The 22,686-nt window shown below is 38.9% G+C and overlaps 1 protein-coding gene across 1 annotated transcript; it reads right to left on the reverse strand.

Moving 5' to 3' along the window:
• Nucleotides 1–2,102: 2,102 nt before the first annotated feature.
• On the reverse strand, nt 2,103–22,652 carry LOC114559597 (leucine-rich repeat-containing G-protein coupled receptor 5). The gene is made up of 9 exons (XM_028584340.1): nt 22,136–22,652; nt 18,094–18,165; nt 15,726–15,797; nt 10,802–11,017; nt 4,925–4,993; nt 4,768–4,839; nt 3,845–3,916; nt 2,973–3,038; nt 2,103–2,178 (listed from the first exon to the last, which is right to left on the reverse strand). Exons 1-9 carry the CDS (start codon nt 22,309–22,311, stop codon nt 2,103–2,105), a joined length of 891 nt encoding a protein of 296 aa, XP_028440141.1. The 5' UTR covers nt 22,312–22,652.
• Between the last annotated feature and the right edge of the window lie 34 nt (nt 22,653–22,686).

Below are 22,686 nucleotides of genomic sequence, written 5' to 3' on the forward strand. Positions count from 1 at the left end.
CAGTCTGTGCTGTTACCTGAGTCTGTGCTGTTACCTGAGTCTGTGCTGTTACCTGAGTCTGTGCTGTTACCTGAGTCTGTGCTGTTACCTGAGTCTGTGCTGTTACCTGAGTCTGTGCTGTTACCTGAGTCTGTGCTGTTACCTGAGTCTGTGCTGTTACCTGAGTCTGTGCTGTTACCTGTCTGTGCTGTTACCTGAGTCTGTGCTGTGAGTCTGTGCTGTTACCTGAGTCTGTGCTGTTAGTCCTGAGTCTGTGCTGTTACCTGAGTCTGTGCTGTTACCTGAGTCTGTGCTGTTACCTGAGTGCTGTTACCTGAGTCTGTGCTGTTACCTGAGTCTGTGTTACCTGTTGCTGTTACCTGAGTCTGTGCTGTTACCTGAGTCTGTGCTGTTACCTGAGTCTGTGTCTGTTACCTGAGTCTGTGCTGTTACCTGAGTCTGTGCTGTTACCTGAGTCTGTGCTGTTACCTGAGTCTGTGCTGTTACCTGAGTCTGTGCTGTTACTAGTCTGTGCTGTTACCAGTCTGTGCTGTTACCTGAGTCTGTGCTGTTACCTGAGTCTGTGCTGTTACCTACCTGTTACCAGTCTGTGCTGTTACCTGAGTCTGTGCTGTTACCTGAGTCTGTGCTGTTACCTGAGTCTGTGCTGTTACCAGTCTGTGCTGTTACCAGTCTGTGCTGTTACCTGAGTCTGTGCTGTTACCTGAGTCTGTGCTGTTACTCCTGAGTCTGTGCTGTTACCAGTCTGTGCTGTTACCTGAGTCTGTGCTGTTACCTGAGTGCTGTTACCTGAGTCTGTGTTACCAGTCTGTGCTGTTGAGTCTGTGTCTGTTTAGTCCTGTTACCAGTCTGTGCTGTGAGTCTGTGCTGTTACCTGAGTCTGTGCTGTTACCTGAGTCTGTGCTGTTACCTGAGTCTGTGCTGTTACCAGTCTGTGCTGTTACCTGAGTCTGTGCTGTTACCTGAGTCTGTGCTGTTACCTTGTTACCAGTCTGTGCTGTTACCTGAGTCTGTGCTGTTACCTGAGTCTGTGCTGTTACCTGAGTCTGTGCTGTTACCAGTCTGTGCTGTTACCTGAGTCTGTGCTACCTGTTAGTCTGTGCTGTTACCTGAGTCTGTGTCTGTTACCTGAGTCTGTGCTGTTACCTGTGCTGTTACCTGAGTCTGTGCTGTTACCTGAGTCTGTGCTGTTACCTGAGTCTGTGCTGTTACCTGAGTCTGTGCTGTTACCAGTCTGTGCTGTTACCTGAGTCTGTGCTGTTACCTGAGTCTGTGATGTTACCTGAGTCTGTGATGTTACTAGTCTGACCAGTCTGTGCTGTTACCTGAGTCTGTGCTGTTACCAGTCTGTGCTGTTACCTGAGTCTGTGCTGTTACCTGAGTCTGTGCTGTTACTAGTCTGTGCTGTTACCTGAGTCTGTGCTGTTACCTGAGTCTGTGCTGTTACCTGAGTCTGTGCTGTTACCTGAGTCTGTGATGTTACCTGAGTCTGTGCTGTTACCAGTCTGTGCTGTTACCTGAGTCTGTGCTGTTACCTGAGTCTGTGCTGTTACCAGTCTGTGCTGTTACCAGACTGTTTCAGGTGAGTCTGACTCATCACAGAGTCTGTGCTGACCTGAGTGATGTTACCGAGTTGGAGGACAGATCACTGATGGAGACAGTTTGATTGTGAAAAGACGGATCTGAGGTTTCTGCTTTGACCTCATATATGAAGTTATGACATGTTATTCACTCTGACTTGAGTACAGAGCGAAGCAAAAGAGAGAAATTACACACTTACATATTTTGTATCTTCTTGCAGCTGCTGAAGCTGGGCAGACTATGGATCATATTGTGGGACAGATCACTGCAGACAGAGAGACAGACTAATGTGCAGCAAAATTGGACATACACTAACTATCACTGAGTCAAAATTGACCCAATGTGGGTCAACAATGCCCCATGGGTTACTTTAACCAGCACCGATGGGATTGTGTTACTGGGGTTACTGGGTCTGATTGTATTTTAGTTGTTTCATTTGAGCATTCACATCAGCCTTAAAATATTAGTGTAGATGAATGTATAATGTCCAAACAAAGAGGTTAAATGAGATGAGATGACTCTTACAGCCTCTGCAGGTGGGGCAGCTCCTCACACATGTTGTCAGGTAAGGTGGAGATGTGGCTGCCTGTGATGGAGCTGAACACATCAAACAGTCTCTTATATTCTTTCAGCCAGGTTTCTTGAGTTGTTCAAATCAGTGACAGAGAACTGAACAACATGACGAGGGTTTTATTAGACGCAAGTATTAAAGAGCCCGTTTTTTTATAGTTATATAGTTGTTTGTGTATGTAATAGATAGTATAAAGAACAAAAAAAGAAAACATTTCACTGGAGCTTTCTCTCCCACTGAGCACTTTTTCTCAACTGCCTGGAACGCCTCCCCCACATTCCTGTGAAATTAGTGATGCCACTGATTGAGAAAGCCAGCTCTGTTTTTCATATGTGTTGCCCATAGGTGCTGCCTGAGCAATCTCAGCCCACCAAGAAGCTTGTTTGAATTTAGTTGACAATAGAGTGGGCCAGCTGACCAATCAGAGCAGACTGGGCTTTTATAGGAGGGCGGGCCAAGAGCTCAGACAGGAGCCGTTACACAAATAACCATGTTTTCAATGTTTTCAGTGAGTGTTCGAAATCTGGTTTGTTCGTTCCCGATATAGTTGACTATTTAATAAAGACTATATAGGGAATAGTGAGTGAGTGAATGAGGGAGCGGTTTCCATCACAGCCAGACTGTTTCAGGTAGAGGAGCTGCAGCAATGGGCAGGATGAGAAACAGAACATGTTCTTTGAACATCAAAGCATGTAAACCTATTCTAGTAGACCCCAAGAGTACAAATACGATGCTGGGAAGGAGCATAATAGGGGCATTTTAAGGTAGAGTATTGGGATTGTGACTGTTGTTAATCAACTGTTAATTAAATGGGACTTACAGGGTTTTCAGTCTGTTGGTCCCAGTGAAGTCTGGGAACTCTGCGATGCTGCTTCCACTCAGCGACCTGACACAAAAAAACACAGAAAATGTATTTTGTATTTGCTGTGTCATTATTCCTTATATTGGTCTTGTTTATAAGCGTTCCTATCGTTCTTTCAAATGATTAAAAACATAAAATGACTAAAATCACAATTCATTCGACACATGCTGTAGAGGACAGAGAAATTAAAAAGTAAAAATAAATAAATGTATGTACAGTGTTTCAGAAAACAACAGTGTGTTTGATGAGGTTCTGTCCTCATAACTGTGTCTATACATAATTCCCATGTTACTGGATTACCTAAAATGTCTATAAGAAAACTACAGCTTGTGCAGAATGCTGCAGCCAGAGTCTAAACTAAAACCAGGAAAATGGATCACATCACCCTGTTGCTTAAAGGGTAACTTCCATTTTTTTCAACCTGGACCCTATGTTCCTATGTTTTTGTGTCTAAGTGACTGATGGGAACAACAACCTTTGACATTGGTCCAGTATTAAGAGAGATCGCTGCAGTCAGCAGCAGGGAAACAAGCTACAATGTAAGTTAACAGGACAGTTGTGCAGCTTGTATTTACCTTCACAAAGTGCTCGTTTTGCCGCTGACAGACTCAGATTAATATTCTAAGTGTCTGACAACATTATGGAAAGGATTTCTAAGGAGGTCGACTTTTCTGTTGAAGAGTAAGATCCGCGAAATTGTGTTCACTAAAGCCACCAGACTCCACCATGTTCTTTTAAGTTTTTTCACCCTTAAATGAAGTCTCTCCTCATGGAACTGTATTAATACACAGTCCTCCTTCTATCTGTGTTGCTATAGCGTGGATACATACAGAGTTTGGAGGTCTGGCAGCAGCTGGAAAGACGAGTGTCCCACAGTGTGAAGAGGATTATTCTGGATATTTCTGTCAAGATCAGCAAATACGTTGAAAACATGAAAACATACATTGTCACATTTCATTTGAATGAATGAAAAAATGAATGAATAAAATAAATCTTCATTTCGAGCAAAATAAAAACATATAAAATAACAAAAATAGAAAATATATAACAAAAAAACTAAACAAAATTTCAACATAACACTCGACCCGTTCAAAAAGGGACAGGTAGAAGGCCCAGGCTTATCAGGTCCAACTGCCAGTCCTTACAACTAAATCATAGTCAAACAAGGGCGTAGGTTTAATTTCAACATTGGGGGGAAAGAGGGTGGGGGGGTGGTCGTCTATGGGTCGTCCCCCACAAAACCTTGAGCGTCAACATTTCATTTTCAGAATTCTGGAGAATTTCTCTGCATTAATTTAATGCTGCAAATGTCTTTATGTAAAGATTATTCTCATGCATTGTTAAAAACTTTCTGAATATTCAAAACATCCCGGGATGTTTTTTTATTTATTTTTTTGGTTATCATGTACATCTACAACAACAAATCTGTCAAACAAGAGAAATCAAACAGACCATTTCAAAGTGTGTAATGCATATACAAAATCAGAACACTAAAAAAGGCAAACAGCATTGTGGGTGATCATGGACACTCCCTTGCCATCTCATTTTAACTTTAACCTTTTGTTCTGGTTTCTTGTCTTTTGTTGCCAAAAATGCCATGTGATTTCTGCTGCAACCTAATTTACCTACAGGAACAATAAACTAACTAACTAACTAACTAACTAACTAACTAACTAACACTGTTAATTGGCATCAAGGACCCTCAGCTATCACGTGTGAATTATTTTGAGTCCAGTGTGAAGGTTTTACCCACATTGCCTCGATGGAAGGATTTCCAGAAAAGCTGTTTCCTGGGACGACTGAGATGTTGTTGTTCTGGAGATTCCTGCGGGAAATACATTTGACAAGTTTTATATATCCATTTTTAAAATTAATGTTAAATAAAAAAATGAACTGTGTGTTTTCTTCACAAGTCTCTCAGGTTGTTCAGGTGTCTGATGGCTGCAGGGAAACTGCTGATCCTGTTGAAGCTCAGGTCTCTGCAGACGCACAAAAGACATCAACACGGAAGATCAGTGTAAATAATCCATCAATCAGTAATCAATGTAAATATCATCAATCATAGACATGGCCAGTGCTAATAAAGTAAAATACAAATATCGTTATATATTTTTATATCATCCACGTTGGTGAAGTCAGGTAACATGAGGCTCAGTAAATATAAAACATGTTATTGCATCGTTGCTAGTTACTAATGTCCTTTACGTTTACAGTACATCAGAGATCTTCAACATGGGGGTCCACAGAGTTAATGCAATTACCTCAAAACTGAAAATGTATGTATCTGTAAATGTAAAACATATTATTAGCAAATAAAAATCAGCCTATTTGTGGGAAAAAAAAACATTAAAGTGCTAATATTATGCTAATTTTCAGGTAAATAATTATATTTAGAGGTTGTACCAGAAAAGGTTTACATGGTTTCATTTTCAAAAAAACACTATATTTTTGTTGTACTGCACATTGCTGCAGCTCCTCTTTTCCCCCTGTGTGTTGAGCTCTCTGTTTTAGCTACAGAGTGAGACATCTGACTTCTGTTCCATCTTTGTTGGGAGTCACACATAAGCAGTAGGTAAGGACTACTAGCCAGTCAGAAGCAGAGTATGAGGGCGTGCCCTGACAGTACCTAGGTAAGGACTACTAGCCAGTCAGAAGCTGAGTATGAGGGCGTGCCATGCTAGCAGCCAGGCGAGCATTATAACATGTGTTCCAAAGTGACCACGTTGGTCTCTGAAGTAAAGGCTGGACTACAGTAGAGCTGTTTGGAGCAGTTGGTGAACAGTGTTTTCTGTTGATGGTACGTCCGTTTGGGGTGGACTTTGGACTTTTTCACTTTGTAAACCTATAACATGCACAAAAATATATATAACACAATAAAGGAGAGGGAAAACGCCAAAAAGCATAATATGAGCACTTTAATGTTAGGCTTTGTGGCATATATAGGTCCACAGATACAGTTTAAGGATTCACTGTGCCTCATGGATGTTTAACACTAAAACATGATTTATAAAATCATGCCAACAGTTATTATTTAATAGCCTAGTATTTACATGCACAATAAAAGTATTTATAAAGGCTTTAGGCAGCACACACCTTATTGTAGGCCCAGTTTAGTGTGCCAAGCTTTAGTGTGTAACTTTTTGACATTAATGAACGTCTGCTACATGCAAGCCATTGCCAAATGTACAAAGCTAATTAGGACTATCAGCTCCACACAACTCTCTCTGTATTTCTCAGTATGGCTATGTTCAGAAGAGGGGTGTCGTCCGGCGACTTTCACGCGCAGAAGCTCGAGTGAAGATAATGACCTCTTCCTCCGTGTCCTCCTTGGCTACTAGCAACTGTGTGGTCACGGAAGGCTTGTATCATGTGGATGCGCCAACAGTGTTGTTGTCGTTACTTAGAATTCCTCATGTGGGCGACAGAAACTACACACTAACGCTCAAGTTAAACTGTGCATATAGAGAATGATTGCCATAGAACTTTCTTTTATTATCTAGTTTGACAGTCAGTCATAATGGAAAAAAAACCCCACAAATTAACTACTTTAAGGTAGATTTTTTTCTGGGCTAAGTTACGTGCTATCGAATCCGTGCAATACTTGCATACTCGCCCATACCGATACTACCCTACCCTACCACTACCCTAACCAAGTAGTTCTGTTTAAATTCACAACGTTATCCACGTGTTTAAAACTGCAACCATTTCACAACGTAGGAGAATTCTTAGGAGACAGCGTTGTGCTGTATTATCAATTATTGCTAGTGCATCATTGATATATATGTTTAAATTAAATAACATTTCTAATGATTAAAAGAGTCATTATAGTAGTTAGTCAGTCAGATTAAAGCTCCTCAATAGGATTTAGGAAAAACTAATAAAGTTTGAAATTCAGTATTTTAAAGTCACTTTATCTCTGTTAGACTGTTGTTGTGTTCGACATATATGGAACTTTTGATGAAGATTTGGAGGAAGTATTTTTATAGTGACCTCAGAGTCTTTGATGTGTGTGTGTGTGTGTGTCTATAGACGTGCCTTAATGTGCACGTCTGCTGAAAAACAAAGAGACCGCAGGCGGATCTATCTCATACAGCTCTAGGTTGTAATAGACCAATCTAGATAAATGCCAGCCAGATGCATTCATGCTGTAAATACGCAGTGAACCTACACACAGTAAACAGGGTACCCAGGGAAGGGTTAAAATCAAGGGCAACTGGACTTAGTTAAAGGTGCTCTGAAGACGTTTTATCTCTCATGCGAGAAGCTTCTTCGCTTCTGAACAGTAGGGAAACCCATCTATTAAACTGCTGTGGGGTCGCTGTTAAGATGATCGATACCGCTTCATTCATTAGTGCTCCTGGTGTTGTAACAACATTGGTTATGGCAGGGGCAGGGCTAGAAGGGGGGACCTGCCTCTGAAATATGATTGCCTGGAATCGCCACTGGGTTTGAAAGCATTGGAAACACCTGAGGCCAAGTCTGAACAACCATTGTTGGCATTCTCACATGAGGCCAAATGTGAGCATTTGTTCCTGGGAAGAGATGAAAGGACAGCATTGTAAGCGGGGGATAAGTGTTGCAGGAAACTAAACGAATGCTCCCATTTGGCCTCGTCTTGGGCGACGCTAAGCTCCGCACAGAGCCGCTGCAAAATAGCCTCGGGAAGGAACTTGTTTGGGTGGAACATGTGTACGTTCAAAAGTAGTTTTAGTCGTTCAACAGAAAACTCTGATTGGACAGATAGTCTAGCTAGCTGTCTGGATTTACCCTGCAGAGATCTGAGGAGCAGTTAACCATAGTCCTCACAAATCCACCGGAGGTTAGAACGCCAACACAGAGACAGAGGAAGGAGACGGACATCGGTGAAAAGACATGCATCAGAGCAATTTCCTGTGGCACCGGAGCAACCCCGGAAGTGAAACGTCATGGCTATAGACTAGATTGCAGTGACCCATGACCCTCTGTTTTCATCACAGGTCAGAGGTCATGTGATATGTGAAAAATAAACATACATTGGAATACTATTCAGACATAGATGTGAATACTAATACTATTCAAATTCCTGGCACAACAATTTAAGATGGCTACACTTTTTTCAAAAGGTGACATAATTGTGACATGATGTTTACAAAATAGATAAAAAAAATAGACCTTTAAAATAGGGCTTTTTAAGATGACTAAAACAATGGCCTCACTGCTGCACTACAGACAACTAGAGTGTAAAAGATTAAAAAAATAGTTACAATTTGGTGCAAAAGACAGTGTCGAACCATCAGTTGAGGCTGCCACTCTTTCCACTATTTGTGTTCTGGGCGCTCATTTCTTATGTCTCTATTGGCCAATTACAAGTGTGACTTTTACAGCTCATAGTCAGAAGACAATTTAAACAATTGATTACAGTCTTTAAAAGTATGCTCCAGCGAACTGTTTCACAGCCTGAATATGCAAACTCTCTGGTTCTGTGGGAATGCACGAGTCTCAAAGTCAGCTAATTCTGCTTTCAGTGTCATATCATTGCAGTTTCAAAAACACTTTCCCATCTCTTTGGTTTGGAGCACAACTAGGGGGGCCAAAATGTATTGTGAACCTAAATTGATATGTGGGCCAGATCAAAGTTTGCGAGGGGCCGGATTTGGCCCACAGGCCTCCAGTTTGACACGTGTGCTCTAGCTTTTCGGCTGAGATTGGAGCATGTGCAGTAGATGCTGTGACCACACACGGCGAGGCTGTTTGAACTGCATTGGTGGCTCAATTAAAGGATTAACCCGCTGAAGAACAACATGAGACTACCCTCCATCCTAAATCCTCATGTTGTTTACAGGGTCAAGATATCCATTTGAATAAATATCCATTTAATGGGAATGAGTGTGATGTTCTGGAGAAATGCTCAGAGATATTTGGTCTCAAGTTCTTGGAAATGTCAGATGTCTGTTGTTTCTTTTCATAGGATGAAAATGAAATGATGTTTTTACGTGACTGGTTTGTCCTACATGTTTATTCATTTTTATATTAAGTCAGTTCATCGTTAACCTTCTGAGGTCTAAGGGCATTTTCACATATCTTCTTAAATTCATATGTAACTATCGTAATTCAAAACCTTAATGGGAATATCACAATAACCTGTATTAGTGATATTCAAGTACTAGAAATCAGAATTAGGTTCGGCTCTTGAAGTGAATTGGCTACGACCACTGTTTGAATAGCAAAAGTATCAAAACATTTATTTTAACATTCCTCAAGGAGTTTAAAACATACATAGAAAATACAACAATCAGAAATCCCCCCCAAAAAAATAGTCAGTCAGTTTAAAAGAAAAATCAGTCCAGTCAGTTAGTTCAATGTTCAACTCAGTTGAGTTCAGTTCAGTTCCTGTGTGATTTGTTGAATAAAAGGCCTTGTTTCAAATCACTACCCGGGCAGTGTGTGATAACGTTGGAGATCTCATAATCTTATCTGTATGATGTATCCAAGAGCGCGCAGTCCACCAGCTTGGCGGGTTGATGGCCACTGGTTACAGTCAACACTCCAGAATCGCCGAATCGCTGGCGTGGAATCTCTCTCTCTCTCTCTCTCTCTCTCTCTCTCTCTCTCTCTCTCTCTCTCTCTACAGTTGCAGAATATGCACCCCAAAAAAAAAAAAAAAAAAATCTGCATACAGTAATGCAAAATATCTAATTAGTAGCTGTACATGGCTTTATCACTAATACATTCAAAAATCACTATAACTCAAATCCTACATCACTGAGTTTCAACATGAGCATAATGCAATGTGTAACATACCACCTCAAATATGACTTGAGACACACTCAGTAAAAATACATCTGAATAGTGCAAAGTGCTACATTTTACAGGTTCAGCATGTCTAATCTAGAAAGTTACTGAACTCATTAAAATCATATAGCCACGAATAGGGCGGCAAAAGACGTTGCAAACATTCTTTATGATGGCTCTAAGCCTCAAAACATTAGCCCGTTAGAGTAACCTCGTAGCTGAATAAACATACATGAATTCACGTTGCGCCATCTCATCAACAACGCACACGTATGCCACAAAATGGCGTTCCAAATTGCAACGGTAGATTAGCAAAGATAAACGTATCATCTCCGACTGGTTTTAATTAAATTGTCAAAGGACATAACAGAAATAGTAAAGTTAACATAAAATGCACAGAGTACAGAATTATTAGAATAGCTTATCCCTCTGGTTTTAATCAACTGGCATGCTAGGAAGTAGTTTCCCTCTCTTTTCTCACAAATCCACCGGATGTATCCAAAGGAAAAAAAAGAATAGAAGAAAAAAAAAGTGTAAACGGCAGTTCACAACAACCAAGGCTTCTTGACACTTCCAACTATACCAACGTTTAACGTGTATATATATATATATATAATATATATATAATATAACTAAAAAAATAGATATAATTTCATATAGATGAGGTTTATTGGCCATGAATTCCAAGAATTGTAAAACCGGTGGTAACAAGTTGGTATTGGTGGTTTATATAATGGTGGTAGTGGGGAAAAAGCGTAAAAAAGGGACAAAAAGCATTTTAAAAAGAGCGTTTAAAAAAAAATAAACATCGAAAAAGTGTTTTTTTAATTTTGACCCCGGGAGGACAAAAGTTGATAGTCGACAGGAAGACAGATATGACAGCAGAGCAGGTGAGAATGTGCCACTTTGCAATAGAGCATAACACACAATAAAGTGAGAGTGTGCAATACTGCACGAATAATGGAAGAGAGTTAACAAATGCTACTATAATAATATAATAATCAGCGTTGACTCACAGCAGCAGCAGCTGTCCGAGGGCGCTGAACGCTCCGTCAGGGACGTGGCGGATGTCGTTGAGGGCGAGAGTCAGAGCCTGCAGCGCCGGCAGGTCCCTGAGAGCCAGAACGGGAACCTGCGTCAGGACGTTGTCATCCAGCCGCAGGTGGCGGAGAGACCGCAGGCCTTTGAAGGAGGCGGCCGGCAGACGGGACAGCAAGTTAGCATCCAGACGTCTGGACAAGATATCAGGAGAGAGACCTTTTAAAAGCTGCAATATCAATAAAATGTAAAATTGTTACTACTTATTATGTTGTCTTTTTCTTTAATTTGATTTGTACGGAAGCATATTGCTGCCGTGCAGAACATATCAGAATCACGTTATTACGTAAAAAACGTATGGTAATTACAAGATGTTTTTCACATTATGACAACATAAACTAAGCAAGTTATAACAGAAGAAAGTTCTTGCTATTACAATGTACTACTTATTGCGTTGCAAGGTGAAAAGTTTCACGTTATAACAATAAATGATCCTGTAATTAAGCGAAACTTTTCATGTTTTAACTTGAACATTTATAGTGTTGTAACATGTAGCGTTTCATATGTAACGTGATAATTTATCCTGTTAGAACATGAAAAGTCTGTTTGAATGAAGACACGGTGTGCAGGCGGAGTATGGCCCATATATATGATATGATTAAGTTCTACTGAGAATTCTGCTGCTATTGAAGATGGTGGATGATATTGTGATAAGTATGTGTACACCATAGAAAGAGTTTGAAATGGATGGGGCTGTACAGAAGGAAGAATGAGTCTCAGCCCAAGGCCTTTCAGACGTGGCAGCCATTCACTTTCGTAGTTCTGATGTTTGTTTAACTGTAAATGCTTATTTGTTTATATGCGGAGCACATTGTGCGTTGTGCTCACCCCTGTCCTCAGAGCTTTGCACTGGCTACCTATAAATATAAATAAACAAATTGAATTCAAATTATTGTTATCAACCTACAAAGTAGGACTCCACGATATGAGAAAAATATGCAATATGCGATAGCGTTGTTGAATATCGCGATAAAGATATTATAAACAGCAATAAATAAAACAGATATTAAAGTGTGCTCAGTTCAGCATTTTGGCTGATTTCAGTATTCTGCTAAAATACAACAAATTGCTTGTCGAATTTAAAATAAATTCTTTTACCGCCGCCAGGGTCAGAACCAAACATGCAGAAGCAGCTTTCAGCTTCTATGCACCGCAGATCTGGAAGCTGTTCTTTAGATTCGATTCGTAAAACTTTTTTGTTTGCCACTGCTTAGCCTGAGGTAATTTTGAGATGGTCATTCCTTCCCTTTTATGCTTCTAACGTCTTTTAAAACTACTGTTTGCTTTTTGTTTGATGACCTGTCGCATTTTCTGTTTAATTTGCTTTGTATGTTCTTATTCCCTTGGACTCCTTATGTTTTCACGCCTCGCAGTTTCCCTTGGATTGGGGAGGCACCTCAATCATGGTTGCAGCTGCTGCCGTGGTCCTGCTCAGTGCCCTGCTATGTCCTGCTATGCCCTGTACTGCTACAACTTTTATTTTAGTTCCATTATCTTTATTGTTACTATAACTGCCACTGTTCATCATACCAACTGCTATAATTATTATGAATCATATTTCCCTATATCTCTATATCTGTGTCTTTGTGTCCCAACCTGCACCAGCACCGGCAGATGGCCGCCCATCAAGAGTCAGGGTCTGTCTGAGGTTTCTGCCTAAAAGGAAGTTTTACTCTTGGGGGAATTGTTGAAGTTGTTGGGTCTTTGTAAATTATAGAGTGTGGTCTAAACCTACCCTATCTGTAAAGGGTCTTAAGATAACTCTTGTTATGATTTGATACTATAAATAAAACTGAATTGAATTAAAGCACTTTGCATTGCCTTTGTGTCTGTAATTGTGCTATATAAATAAATTGCCTTCCTTTGGGGCACCCCCGGGTAGCTCACCTGGTAGAGCGTGCACCCCGTGTACAAAGGCTTGCACAGGAATTTCCCCAGTGCGGGATTAGTAAAGTCTATCTTATCTTAAGGCTCAGCCCTTAGAGCAGCGGGCTCCAGGTTTGATTCTGACCCCCGGCCCTTTGCTGCATGTCGTTTTCCCCCCTCTCTCTCTCTCTCTCTCTCTCTCTCTCTCTCTCTCTCTCTGTCCTGTCAAATAAAGGCCTAATAATGCCCAGACAATAATCTTTAAAAAATAATAAAATGCCTTTCCTCATCGTGCTATAGAAATAAAGTTTATGGTATATCACTCTGTGGCCCGTGTCTAGTGTTGTTCTGTCACAAAGTACAAATACTTTGTTATTGTACTCAAGTAGAATTTTCACGTGTGTGTTTTACTTATTTATATTTCTGGAAACTTTTACTTTTATTCCACTACATTTCCCAAATAAAATGTGTACTTTTACTCCACTATATTTCCCCTCAGCGTCTTCGTTACATGCAAGAAATGTTTTTGTACGTTTAACAACAAAAACATGAAAGTTCTGTTTCTGTTTTTTTTTATGTCAGACTTTGAGTTTGATGTTTAAGAAGGTGTGGAGACCCTGAATATTATGTTTTACTATCAGGAAGCCACAATAAAGTTCATAATCAAAGTTTTTACTTTTACTTCTAATAATTAAGTACATTTAATACCAAAAAATTACTTTTGATACTTAAGTACAGTAAATATCAGATACTTTAAGACTTTTTACTCAAGAATATACTTTAACTTCAACCAAAGTAATTTTCTGGGAAGATACTTGTACTTTTACTCAAGTATTGCTTTCAAGTACTTTATACAAGACTGTCACATTATTTTCACCTGCTACTCGAAGCTGGATTTTCTCGTATCATTTAAAAATGAACATGTTGCGACGCTGCTGTTGCTCATCTGAACTGAACAGAAGTCAGTAAGACCCCGGTCTCTGTCGATCAGGGAGGTCCACACATTCTTCCGCTGCATGGTAGTAATTTCTGGTGTTGACAGTCTGACAAAGCCTCCTGGCACAACCACAGACAGGCAGCTGGCTCCGGGCCCACACCCACCACCACCTGTGTCTGTGTGTGTGTGTGTCTGTGTGTGTGTGTGTTTGTGTGTGTGTGTGTGTGAGGTTGGCCCTTCTGAACAACACAGAGGTGTTAACTGTCGGTTAGTTAGAAATGTCTGGAGGGAGATCAGATTCTCATCCACACACACACACACACACACACACACATATATATATATATATATATATATATATATATATATATATATATATATATATATATATATATATATATATATTAGGCCGGACTCGATTAAAAAAATTTATCTAATTAATTACAGGCTTTGTAATTAATTAATCGAAATTAATCGCATTTTAATTCCATAAATATTTGACCTGAGAACAGTAATTTTTTTTCACATGGATTTTTAGCATACCATTGAATAATGACTGAATACATAAGCTTAAGCAACACAATATTGTTTATTTTTGTTCAACCAAGTCCAGCATACCAGTGCAATTTTTGCCATTAAGTGTAGCAATAGCATATTTAGAAATATAGTACATTTCAGAAATTCAGGTAGCCTATAGGTAGGTAGACCTTCTGTAAACTATGTTTTTTTTAAGTAAAACACAATACTTTCAAGTACATTCAGACTTAGTCATCTGGTGGAGTGTAGGTTGGGTGTGGGTCCTTGTACTCCGAGTCGGGCTAACGTCCACGCTAGCTGCTAAATGTTTTGCATCGAGGTGATACTTGAGGCTCGATGTGCTGCGGTGATATGAGGATTCCTTGTTGCATAGCATGCACACAACCATGCTCTAATCGACGCTTCCATCCGTTTTTTATAACAAAATGTCCCATCCACGGAGCCAACCAAAGCGGTCTCGTCAGCTTCTTCGTTCATGTTCACTGTGGTTTGTTGTTGTCTGAAGCATTGACATATATAAAAGGTCTGAAGCATTGACATATATAAAAGGTCTGAAGTCATGAACGCTAGTTGGTGCTCCAGTATAATCGGTCCGCCGAAACTCATCCAGTGAGAAACGTCCCGCGGTGCAAAAATAAGTGTGATTAAAATGCGTAAAAAATGTTTAACGTGTTATTTTTTGTGTAATTAATTAACGCATTAAAGTCTGTAATTAATTAATCTTAATTAACGCGTTAAAGTCACGGCTCTAATATATATATATATATATATATATGTGTTAGGGCTGTCAATCGATCAAAAAATTTAATCAAGTCATGGGCTGCGATTAATCATGATTAACATTGCACATTTAAAATACTAAGATTTACTTGTAAACATGCAGTGTTGACATAAATAAATGAGGGCTGTCAATCGATTTAAATATTTGATCGCGACCGCTCGTCATAGTTAACTCATGATTAATCGCAAATGAATCGCACACTTATCGCTTCTACATGTACTTTGAAAAAAGATATTTTTCAAGTTTTTATTGCTCAAGTGGTATTTGAGACACAACGTACTCCGGCGGTTACTCAGTTCACTTTGACAGTACACGCAAATAACTTCAGGCTTCCATCTGGAAGGGCTTTGAAACTCAACTTGTTAACTTGTTATTAACACATTCATTTTACATTTACTATATATATATATATATATATATATATATCACACTATATATATTGATATATCATCACATATAACACTAAATTTCCAGGATTCTGGTGAATTTCATATGCAACAATTTGTGCCTTCTCTGCATCAATTTATGGTGCAAAGGTCTTTATTTGTGTTAAGGAAATAATGATTCTCCTGTAATGTTCAAAACTTTCTGCATATTCAAAATATATTATATATACACTTCTAGCTCGCAGTTAAGTAAATCAAATGTCTCATGTTTAGTTTATGATCATAACTATAAATGTGTACGTGCAGTCTCTTGATAATCATGGGGAGTCACTCACAGAGAACGCAGGTTCTTGAGGTTCTGTAAAGCTTCAGACGGAACCTTCTTCAGATGATTGTTCTGCAGACTTCTGTGTGACGACACAACAACAACTCTATGAATATCATTTATATAAATACAAAGATATCAAACTTGTTTCAGGGTGTTTCCTGTAAAACCCTCACTGGCTTCTAATAGACAACTTATTAAACCAGATAGTGATGACTAAATCTGGAGAGGAGAAGTTAGTTCTATAATCAATAATCAAATGCTGATAAATAGTAAGTAATGATCAAATAATATACATTATTATATAATGATGTCATGGAGTTCAGATTAGAGAATAATTCTATTTTATTAGGTCAAAAAAATAAATTTGTTTATAACAAGACATTTTTTTTTTTCGTTATTACTTTTCATTTCATAAAGCAATTGTGCAGCTTGTATTTACCTTCACAAAAGTGCTCGTTTTGACAGACTCAGATTAATATTCTAAGTGTCTGACAACATCATGGAAAGGATTTCTGAGGAGGTCAACCTTTCTGTTAAAGAGTATGATACATCATAAACATATTAACATCCGCAAAATTGCGTTCGCTAAACCCATCAGACTCCATGTTAATAAATCATCATTAATTTTAGCATCGCAAAATTACACTTCATTCAAAGAACTATGAAAGCCGTTTTGGGTGATCTTTCCACTTTTCCAACAATCAAACTCTAGTGTTGGTTGAAATAAATACATAGTTTACCGATTTATATGTGAAAATATGTTGACTCTATAAACACTAAAAGTATTTATTTATTTATTTTAAATAGAGTCTGGTGGGTTTAGCGCTAGCAACCTTAGAGCTGTTTCAGAAACAGAAAGGTCTTAAAGAGGTTTTAAAAATGCCTATCTCTGTAGAGATCCTTTCTATTATGTTATGAGACATTTAGAATAATAGTCAGTGGCAAAAACACAACTTTTAGTGGCCCAAATTGACGATTCACATTTGCTCAATAGGGTTACATTGCAGCCCGGTCTGTGGCTGCCAGTTACAAGAAAGAAAACATTTTAGTTTTTTTTTAGGTTAGCCAAGGACGGCCGTGCTTTAAGTTATTTTTTTATTGCCGTTACCTCGAGATAATGAGATAATTAACTCATTACCAGAAGAAAACAAAAGATCTTTTGATTTTTATAAAGTTTATCAGAGTGCCATGCCGTCAAACCACCCAACTGGCATCCCTGCGGTCCAATCAGCCCACCCTAAAACTAAAGTGCAGCCAGATACATTTCTGTAAAAAGCATTTAAACAGCCCAGATTGACTTTACTTTGGAAAAGTCTTTAAATTAAAACAATTAAAAATGCCCCATTTTGTGGGTGGTTTTAGACGTCAGAATATTTTCTTTTCCAGCAACCCCAAAAAAAATCAAAGATGAAAGACATTTCCACAATTTAGTGGTATTTTCTTTTTAATTTATAAGGGACACAGTTAACATGTTTTATACTTCTTGTCAATATAATTCAGGTAACGTTTAGGTTATATCCATATATGGACTGTGTTAACACTTTATTTTGAAAAGCAGACATAGTCACACGTGTATCCTCCCACTAACCTCACCAAGTCTGTCACCTTCAGCTCGATCTGGGCCGTTTCAACTTTTGATCTCTGATGAACATAATTATAAGTAATAAGAGGAAACGATCTTTTGTCATCTCTTGATAACGGGTTAATTATTTCGTTATCTCGAGATAACGGCAATACAAAATAAAGGAAGGACAGACGTTTCTGGCTTCCGGAACATTTTGGGGTGGCAGTAGGTCAGTCAGTAGGGAGTTCAAGTCCCTATACAGACCGTAGTATGGTAGTGGACTGGTAGCCGGAGAGATGCCAGTTCACCTCCTGGGCACTGCCAAGGTGCTCTTGAGCAACGCACCGAACCCCGAACTACTCTGATATCTCTCCATTAGTGCATGTATAGGTACTGAGCATGTGTGTGTAATTCAGGCCTGTGTGTAATGTGTGTAATAACAACAGAGTGAAAAACATTGTATTTTCCCCTTGTGAGATTAATAAAGAAAAAAAAATATATTATTATTTTAAAGTAATGCCAGAGAAAATACATTTAAAATAGAATCCCTAATAATGAATTGTGTGTGTGTGTGTGTGTGTGTGTGTGTGTGTGTGTGTGTGTGTGTGTGTGTGTGTGTGTGTGTGTGTGTGTGTGTGTTTGAGTGTACATAAACTGCTTTCCTGCCAGTCCTGCAGGAAACTTCTTTAATGCAGGTTAATAAACAAACTGTTTCACGCCACACGGCTGCACACACACACACACACACACACACACACACACACACACACACACACACACACACACACACACACACATGCAGGTTACTCACAGCTCAAGCAGGAGGTGGAGGCTCCCGAAGACGTGGGCAGAAAGCTCCGACAGCTCGTTCATACTCACATCTCTGAAACAAACAGCACATCTGTCCAGATGTTCGTCTCATCACTCTGCTTGTACTGCTTTAAACTGGTGTATATATTTTTTTATTCATTCATGTACTTAACAAGAACGAAAGAAATACTTTTTTATTACTTTTGATGTTCTTTAATGAGACATCTCACAAAAAAACATTACAGCAAAATTACAACCTATACAATTCACCCATACGCTCACACCGTCTCACTCACACACCCACCCACTGAGAAACTAAAACCAAAGAAAAGCAAAGAAAGGAAGGAAAGACTGAATGAAAGAAAAGACAGATAGAAAAAAAGGAAGAAAGAAAGAAATCAGAATTAACGGAAGGAAAAGCAGAATTAACGTTTGTCGAATTAAAGTGACACAGTTTTTATTTATTCTTCAAGACAATAAGTCCCATTAAGAAAAAAAAGACAAACTGTTTTTTTTATAGGTTAGATATATACTTTATTATCATAGATTAAACTAATTATTGAATGAAAAAACTATAATGGATTCATCATCTGTTCATCATAATGAACAAGAAATATAAATCAACAAATAAAGAATAAATCAATAAAGGTGCAGTTCAGGTTATTATTACATATTTGTTCAAACACAGAAGTGTTGCAACAGCAAGTTAAATTGGAATATAAATCTTTTAATAAATGAGTTTTGACAGCATATCTTATGAATTGTATGGGAAAAGGAGAGTGGAATGTTTTTTGTCAGCATTTATGTAAAAAATGTTTTTTTGAATTGGATTTTATGAAGGAAGATTTTCAATGAAAAATCTCATTGATTTTATAGAAACTATTCAAAAAGATAAAAAACACATGATTGTATCACTTTTGATAGTCGTACTGTCTCATATAACGTGTTTATTATATTTTACAAACCTGCAACTTTATAACATGACAATTTATAAATTGCTGAAAAAGATAAATTTTTCCAAATGCTGAATATGACTTTATGTACAGACTGTAACAGTCTCTCTAACTGTTACTGACATGATTATCGCCTCTGTTTTCTCCATTATCTCTTTAGCTCATATTTATTAATTCTTGTTTTCAGTATTTTTCATAACTTTTTCTTTTTTAACTAAATCAAATATTCACGGATGTATTTATAAATGAGCTGTTTAAAAAAAGAATCGGTTGGTCTTGTTTTTAATCATGATAATACAATTTAAAAAAAGTTGTCTTGTTTGGGGTTCGTTATTGTTTCTTTTAATGAACGTGATTCATCCCGACTGGATTTTATTGTGTCGACACGTTTCAAATACACATAACTGTCAGCTTCAGGCCATTTATATTTGTTATATTATATATCATATTATAGTAAACATATGTGCATTGCTTCTCTGATGAAGAAACATCGCTGAGGTTTACAAATCTTCAATCAATAAATATTTCATTTTAAAATAATTGTGTGTCATAATGAATTATTAAGTCAATATGTTTTTTGGTAGATAGCTGTAAAACATCAACTTTACATGAACATCATGTCTTTGTTCAAATGTTGGTGATACTCATATTCTTATATTTACATTTCTCTGTTTCAAATCTCTGTTAACAGAAACCAACATGATGAAGATAAGATAAGAGATAAGGTAAACCTTTATCACGTCATTGCACAGAGACCCATACAATGACTGAAGGTGCTTTAGAGATAAATAAAAAAAACATGATAGACAATAAATAGCTAAAAACAGGAATAATGTAAGACATTCAAAACCAACAAGCAACAGCAACAAGTACAGTGGGGGAAATAAGTATTTGACCCCTTGCTGATTTTGCAGGTTTGCCCACTTACAAAGAATGCAAAAATCTACAATTGTAATCATATGTACATTCTAACAGGGAAAGACAGAATCCCAAAGAAAATTCCAGAAAATCACATCATATGAATTTATTAAAATTGATAACCATCTGATGAGGAAAAACAAGTATTTGACCCCCTGGACAAACAGCAAGTATTCTGCCTCCTACAAGCCAGTTAGTCTTTCTTTAAGACACAGCCCCAATCCGAACCAATTATCTACATCAAATACACCTGCCTCACCTCGATACCTGTATGAAAGACACCTGTCAACACCCAAACAACCAGCAGCCACCATGGGCAAGACCAAAGAGCTTTCTACGGACATCAGGGACAAGATTGTTGATCTGCACAAGGCTGGGATGGGCTACAAGAGAATCGGAAAGCAACTTGGAGAGAAAAGATCAACTGTCGGTGCAGTTATCAGGAAATGTAAGAAGCACCACACCACCGCCAACCTCCCTCGGTCTGGGCCTCCACACAAGATCTTGCCTCGTGGGGTGTCCCTGATCATGCGAACGGTGAGGAATCATCCCAAAACCACAAGGGGGGAACTGATGAATCAACTGAAGGCAGCTGGGACCACAATTACAAAAGAAACGGTTGGTAACACACTACGCCGTCATGGATTGAAATCCTGCAGCGCACGCAAGGTCCCCCTGCTCAAGAAGAAACATGTACAGGCCCGCATGAAGTTCGCCATTCACCACCTGGACGACTCAGAAGAGGCCTGGAAGAAGGTGATGTGGTCAGATGAGACCAAAATAGAACTTTTTGGCCTCAACTCAACTCGTCATGTTTGGAGGGCAAAGAACACCGAGTACAACCCAAAGAACACCATCCCCACCGTCAAGCATGGTGGTGGCAACATCATGCTTTGGGGGTGCTTTTCAGCCAAGGGGACGGGACAACTCCATCGTATTGACGGGAGGATGGACGGGGCCATGTATCGTGGAATTCTGGGCCGACATCTCCTTCCCTCAGTGAGAGAGCTGAAGATGGGTCGAGGATGGGTGTTTCAGCACGACAACGACCCTAAGCACACCGCCAAAGCAACAAAAGAGTGGCTGAAGAAGAAGCACATCAAGGTTCTGGAGTGGCCTAGCCAGTCTCCAGACCTGAATCCGATTTAAAATCTTTGGAGGGAGCTTAAAATTCGAGTTGCCAGGCGACAACCTCGGAACCTGAATGATTTGGAGGCTGTCTGCAGGGAGGAGTGGGCCAACATCCCTGCCGAAATGTGCACAAACCTTGTCACCAACTATAAAAACCGTTTGACATCTGTGCTGGCCAATAATGGCTTTAACATGCTGTTTGTCCAGGGGGTCAAATACTTGTTTTTCCTCATCAGATGGTTATCAATTTTAATAAATTCATATGATGTGATTTTCTGGAATTTTCTTTGGGATTCTGTCTTTCACTGTTAGAATGTACATATGATTAAAATTGTAGATTTTTGCATTCTTTGTAAGTGGGCAAAACTGCAAAATCATCAAGGGGTCAAATACTTATTTCCCCCACTGTATTTCTTGAATGTGATGGAGAAAACATGTTTCTCTTTTCTTAAACAAGACTTTGACCTGATTAACCCTCTGAGGTCTGATCTATTTAAATTAACCTTTTAAGGGTATTTGTATATAAATGATCCCCATGTGTTTTATATCAAAATGTTCAGAACAAACTCAGCTTTCTGTGAAATGAGGCCTAAATGTGTTCCAGAGCCATGTATCATTTGGCCCTAAAGCTAAAAAGATGATGTTTTGCTTTTTGAAATTTCTGAAATCAAAAATGTTGGTGCTTTGAATGAATTTACAAAAGTCTTGGCTTCACAAAAGTAGCGTAATATATGAACAAAATAGTAAATAAATGTCTAAAATGAAATTTTGTAATATTGCTTTTTGAATATGGGTGTTGTCAAACATCGCTTGGACTCACCAGTGGGTCAGTTAAATATTGAACGTTGATTATTGATTATGAGAGAGCGTACAGATTCAGATTCATTTATTTGTCATACTTCAAAAGACTGTTTTCCACCGGCCTCTTGCAGTACAACGGGAAAAGACAATAATCATACGGACGTAGGTAAGAATATATAGAATAAAAAATATAAAAACCAGATTAAAAAAACACATTTAAAAACAGAGAGTTGTACTCACAGAGAGGAGGTGAAGCTGCTCAGGTTGGAGGGAACTGATGTCAGCCCGGCATCCACGCAGTCTACTCTCTGCAGCGCCCCACCGCTTTCACACCTGCACACAGCTGGACAGCCGCTGCCCACCCCCCTGCCTTCAGTGCCCCCGGCCGACAGGAGAACCAGAACCAGAAGGTGCATTGTATACCTGGGGAGGAACCCAACAGCAGCACGGCAGCTTCCTATTTGGAGTCGGAGGTGCAGTGAAGCAGCTGCAGACAGATGTAATGGGGGGGTTGGGGTGGGTGTCTCAATCTGATTGGGACGCCGTGCTGCCGCCTTCTGCTGTCTGATGGGTACTGCAGAGCTTTAAAGGATCATTCCACTACATTACAATTCAACATGTCAACGTCAATCTCTGAGATCTGGATGTTTAATTCAATTTTATATCATTTATAGTGTCAAATTATAACTTAAGTTATCTCAAGACACTTTACAGTAAGAGTAGATCTAGACCACACCATATAGTTGATCCAGCAGTTCCCCACAAGAGCAAGCATTTGATAAGCAATATAC

This window comes from Perca flavescens, chromosome 8, assembly GCF_004354835.1.
Source record: "Perca flavescens isolate YP-PL-M2 chromosome 8, PFLA_1.0, whole genome shotgun sequence".
NCBI lineage: Eukaryota > Metazoa > Chordata > Actinopteri > Perciformes > Percidae > Perca > Perca flavescens.

Excerpts from the sequence above, each read along its gene's own strand:
- LOC114559597 (XM_028584340.1), bottom strand. The coding sequence starts at position 22,311 with ATGCACCTTCTGGTTCTGGTTCTCCTGTCGGCCGGGGGCACTGAAGGC. Across the intron at positions 4,840-4,924 it reads CTGAACAACCTGAGAGACTT|GAATCTCCAGAACAACAACA; the intron begins GTGAAGAAAACA and ends TATTTCCCGCAG. Across the intron at positions 3,917-4,767 it reads AATCCTTCCATCGAGGCAAT|AAATATCCAGAATAATCCTC; the intron begins GTGGGTAAAACC and ends TGATCTTGACAG.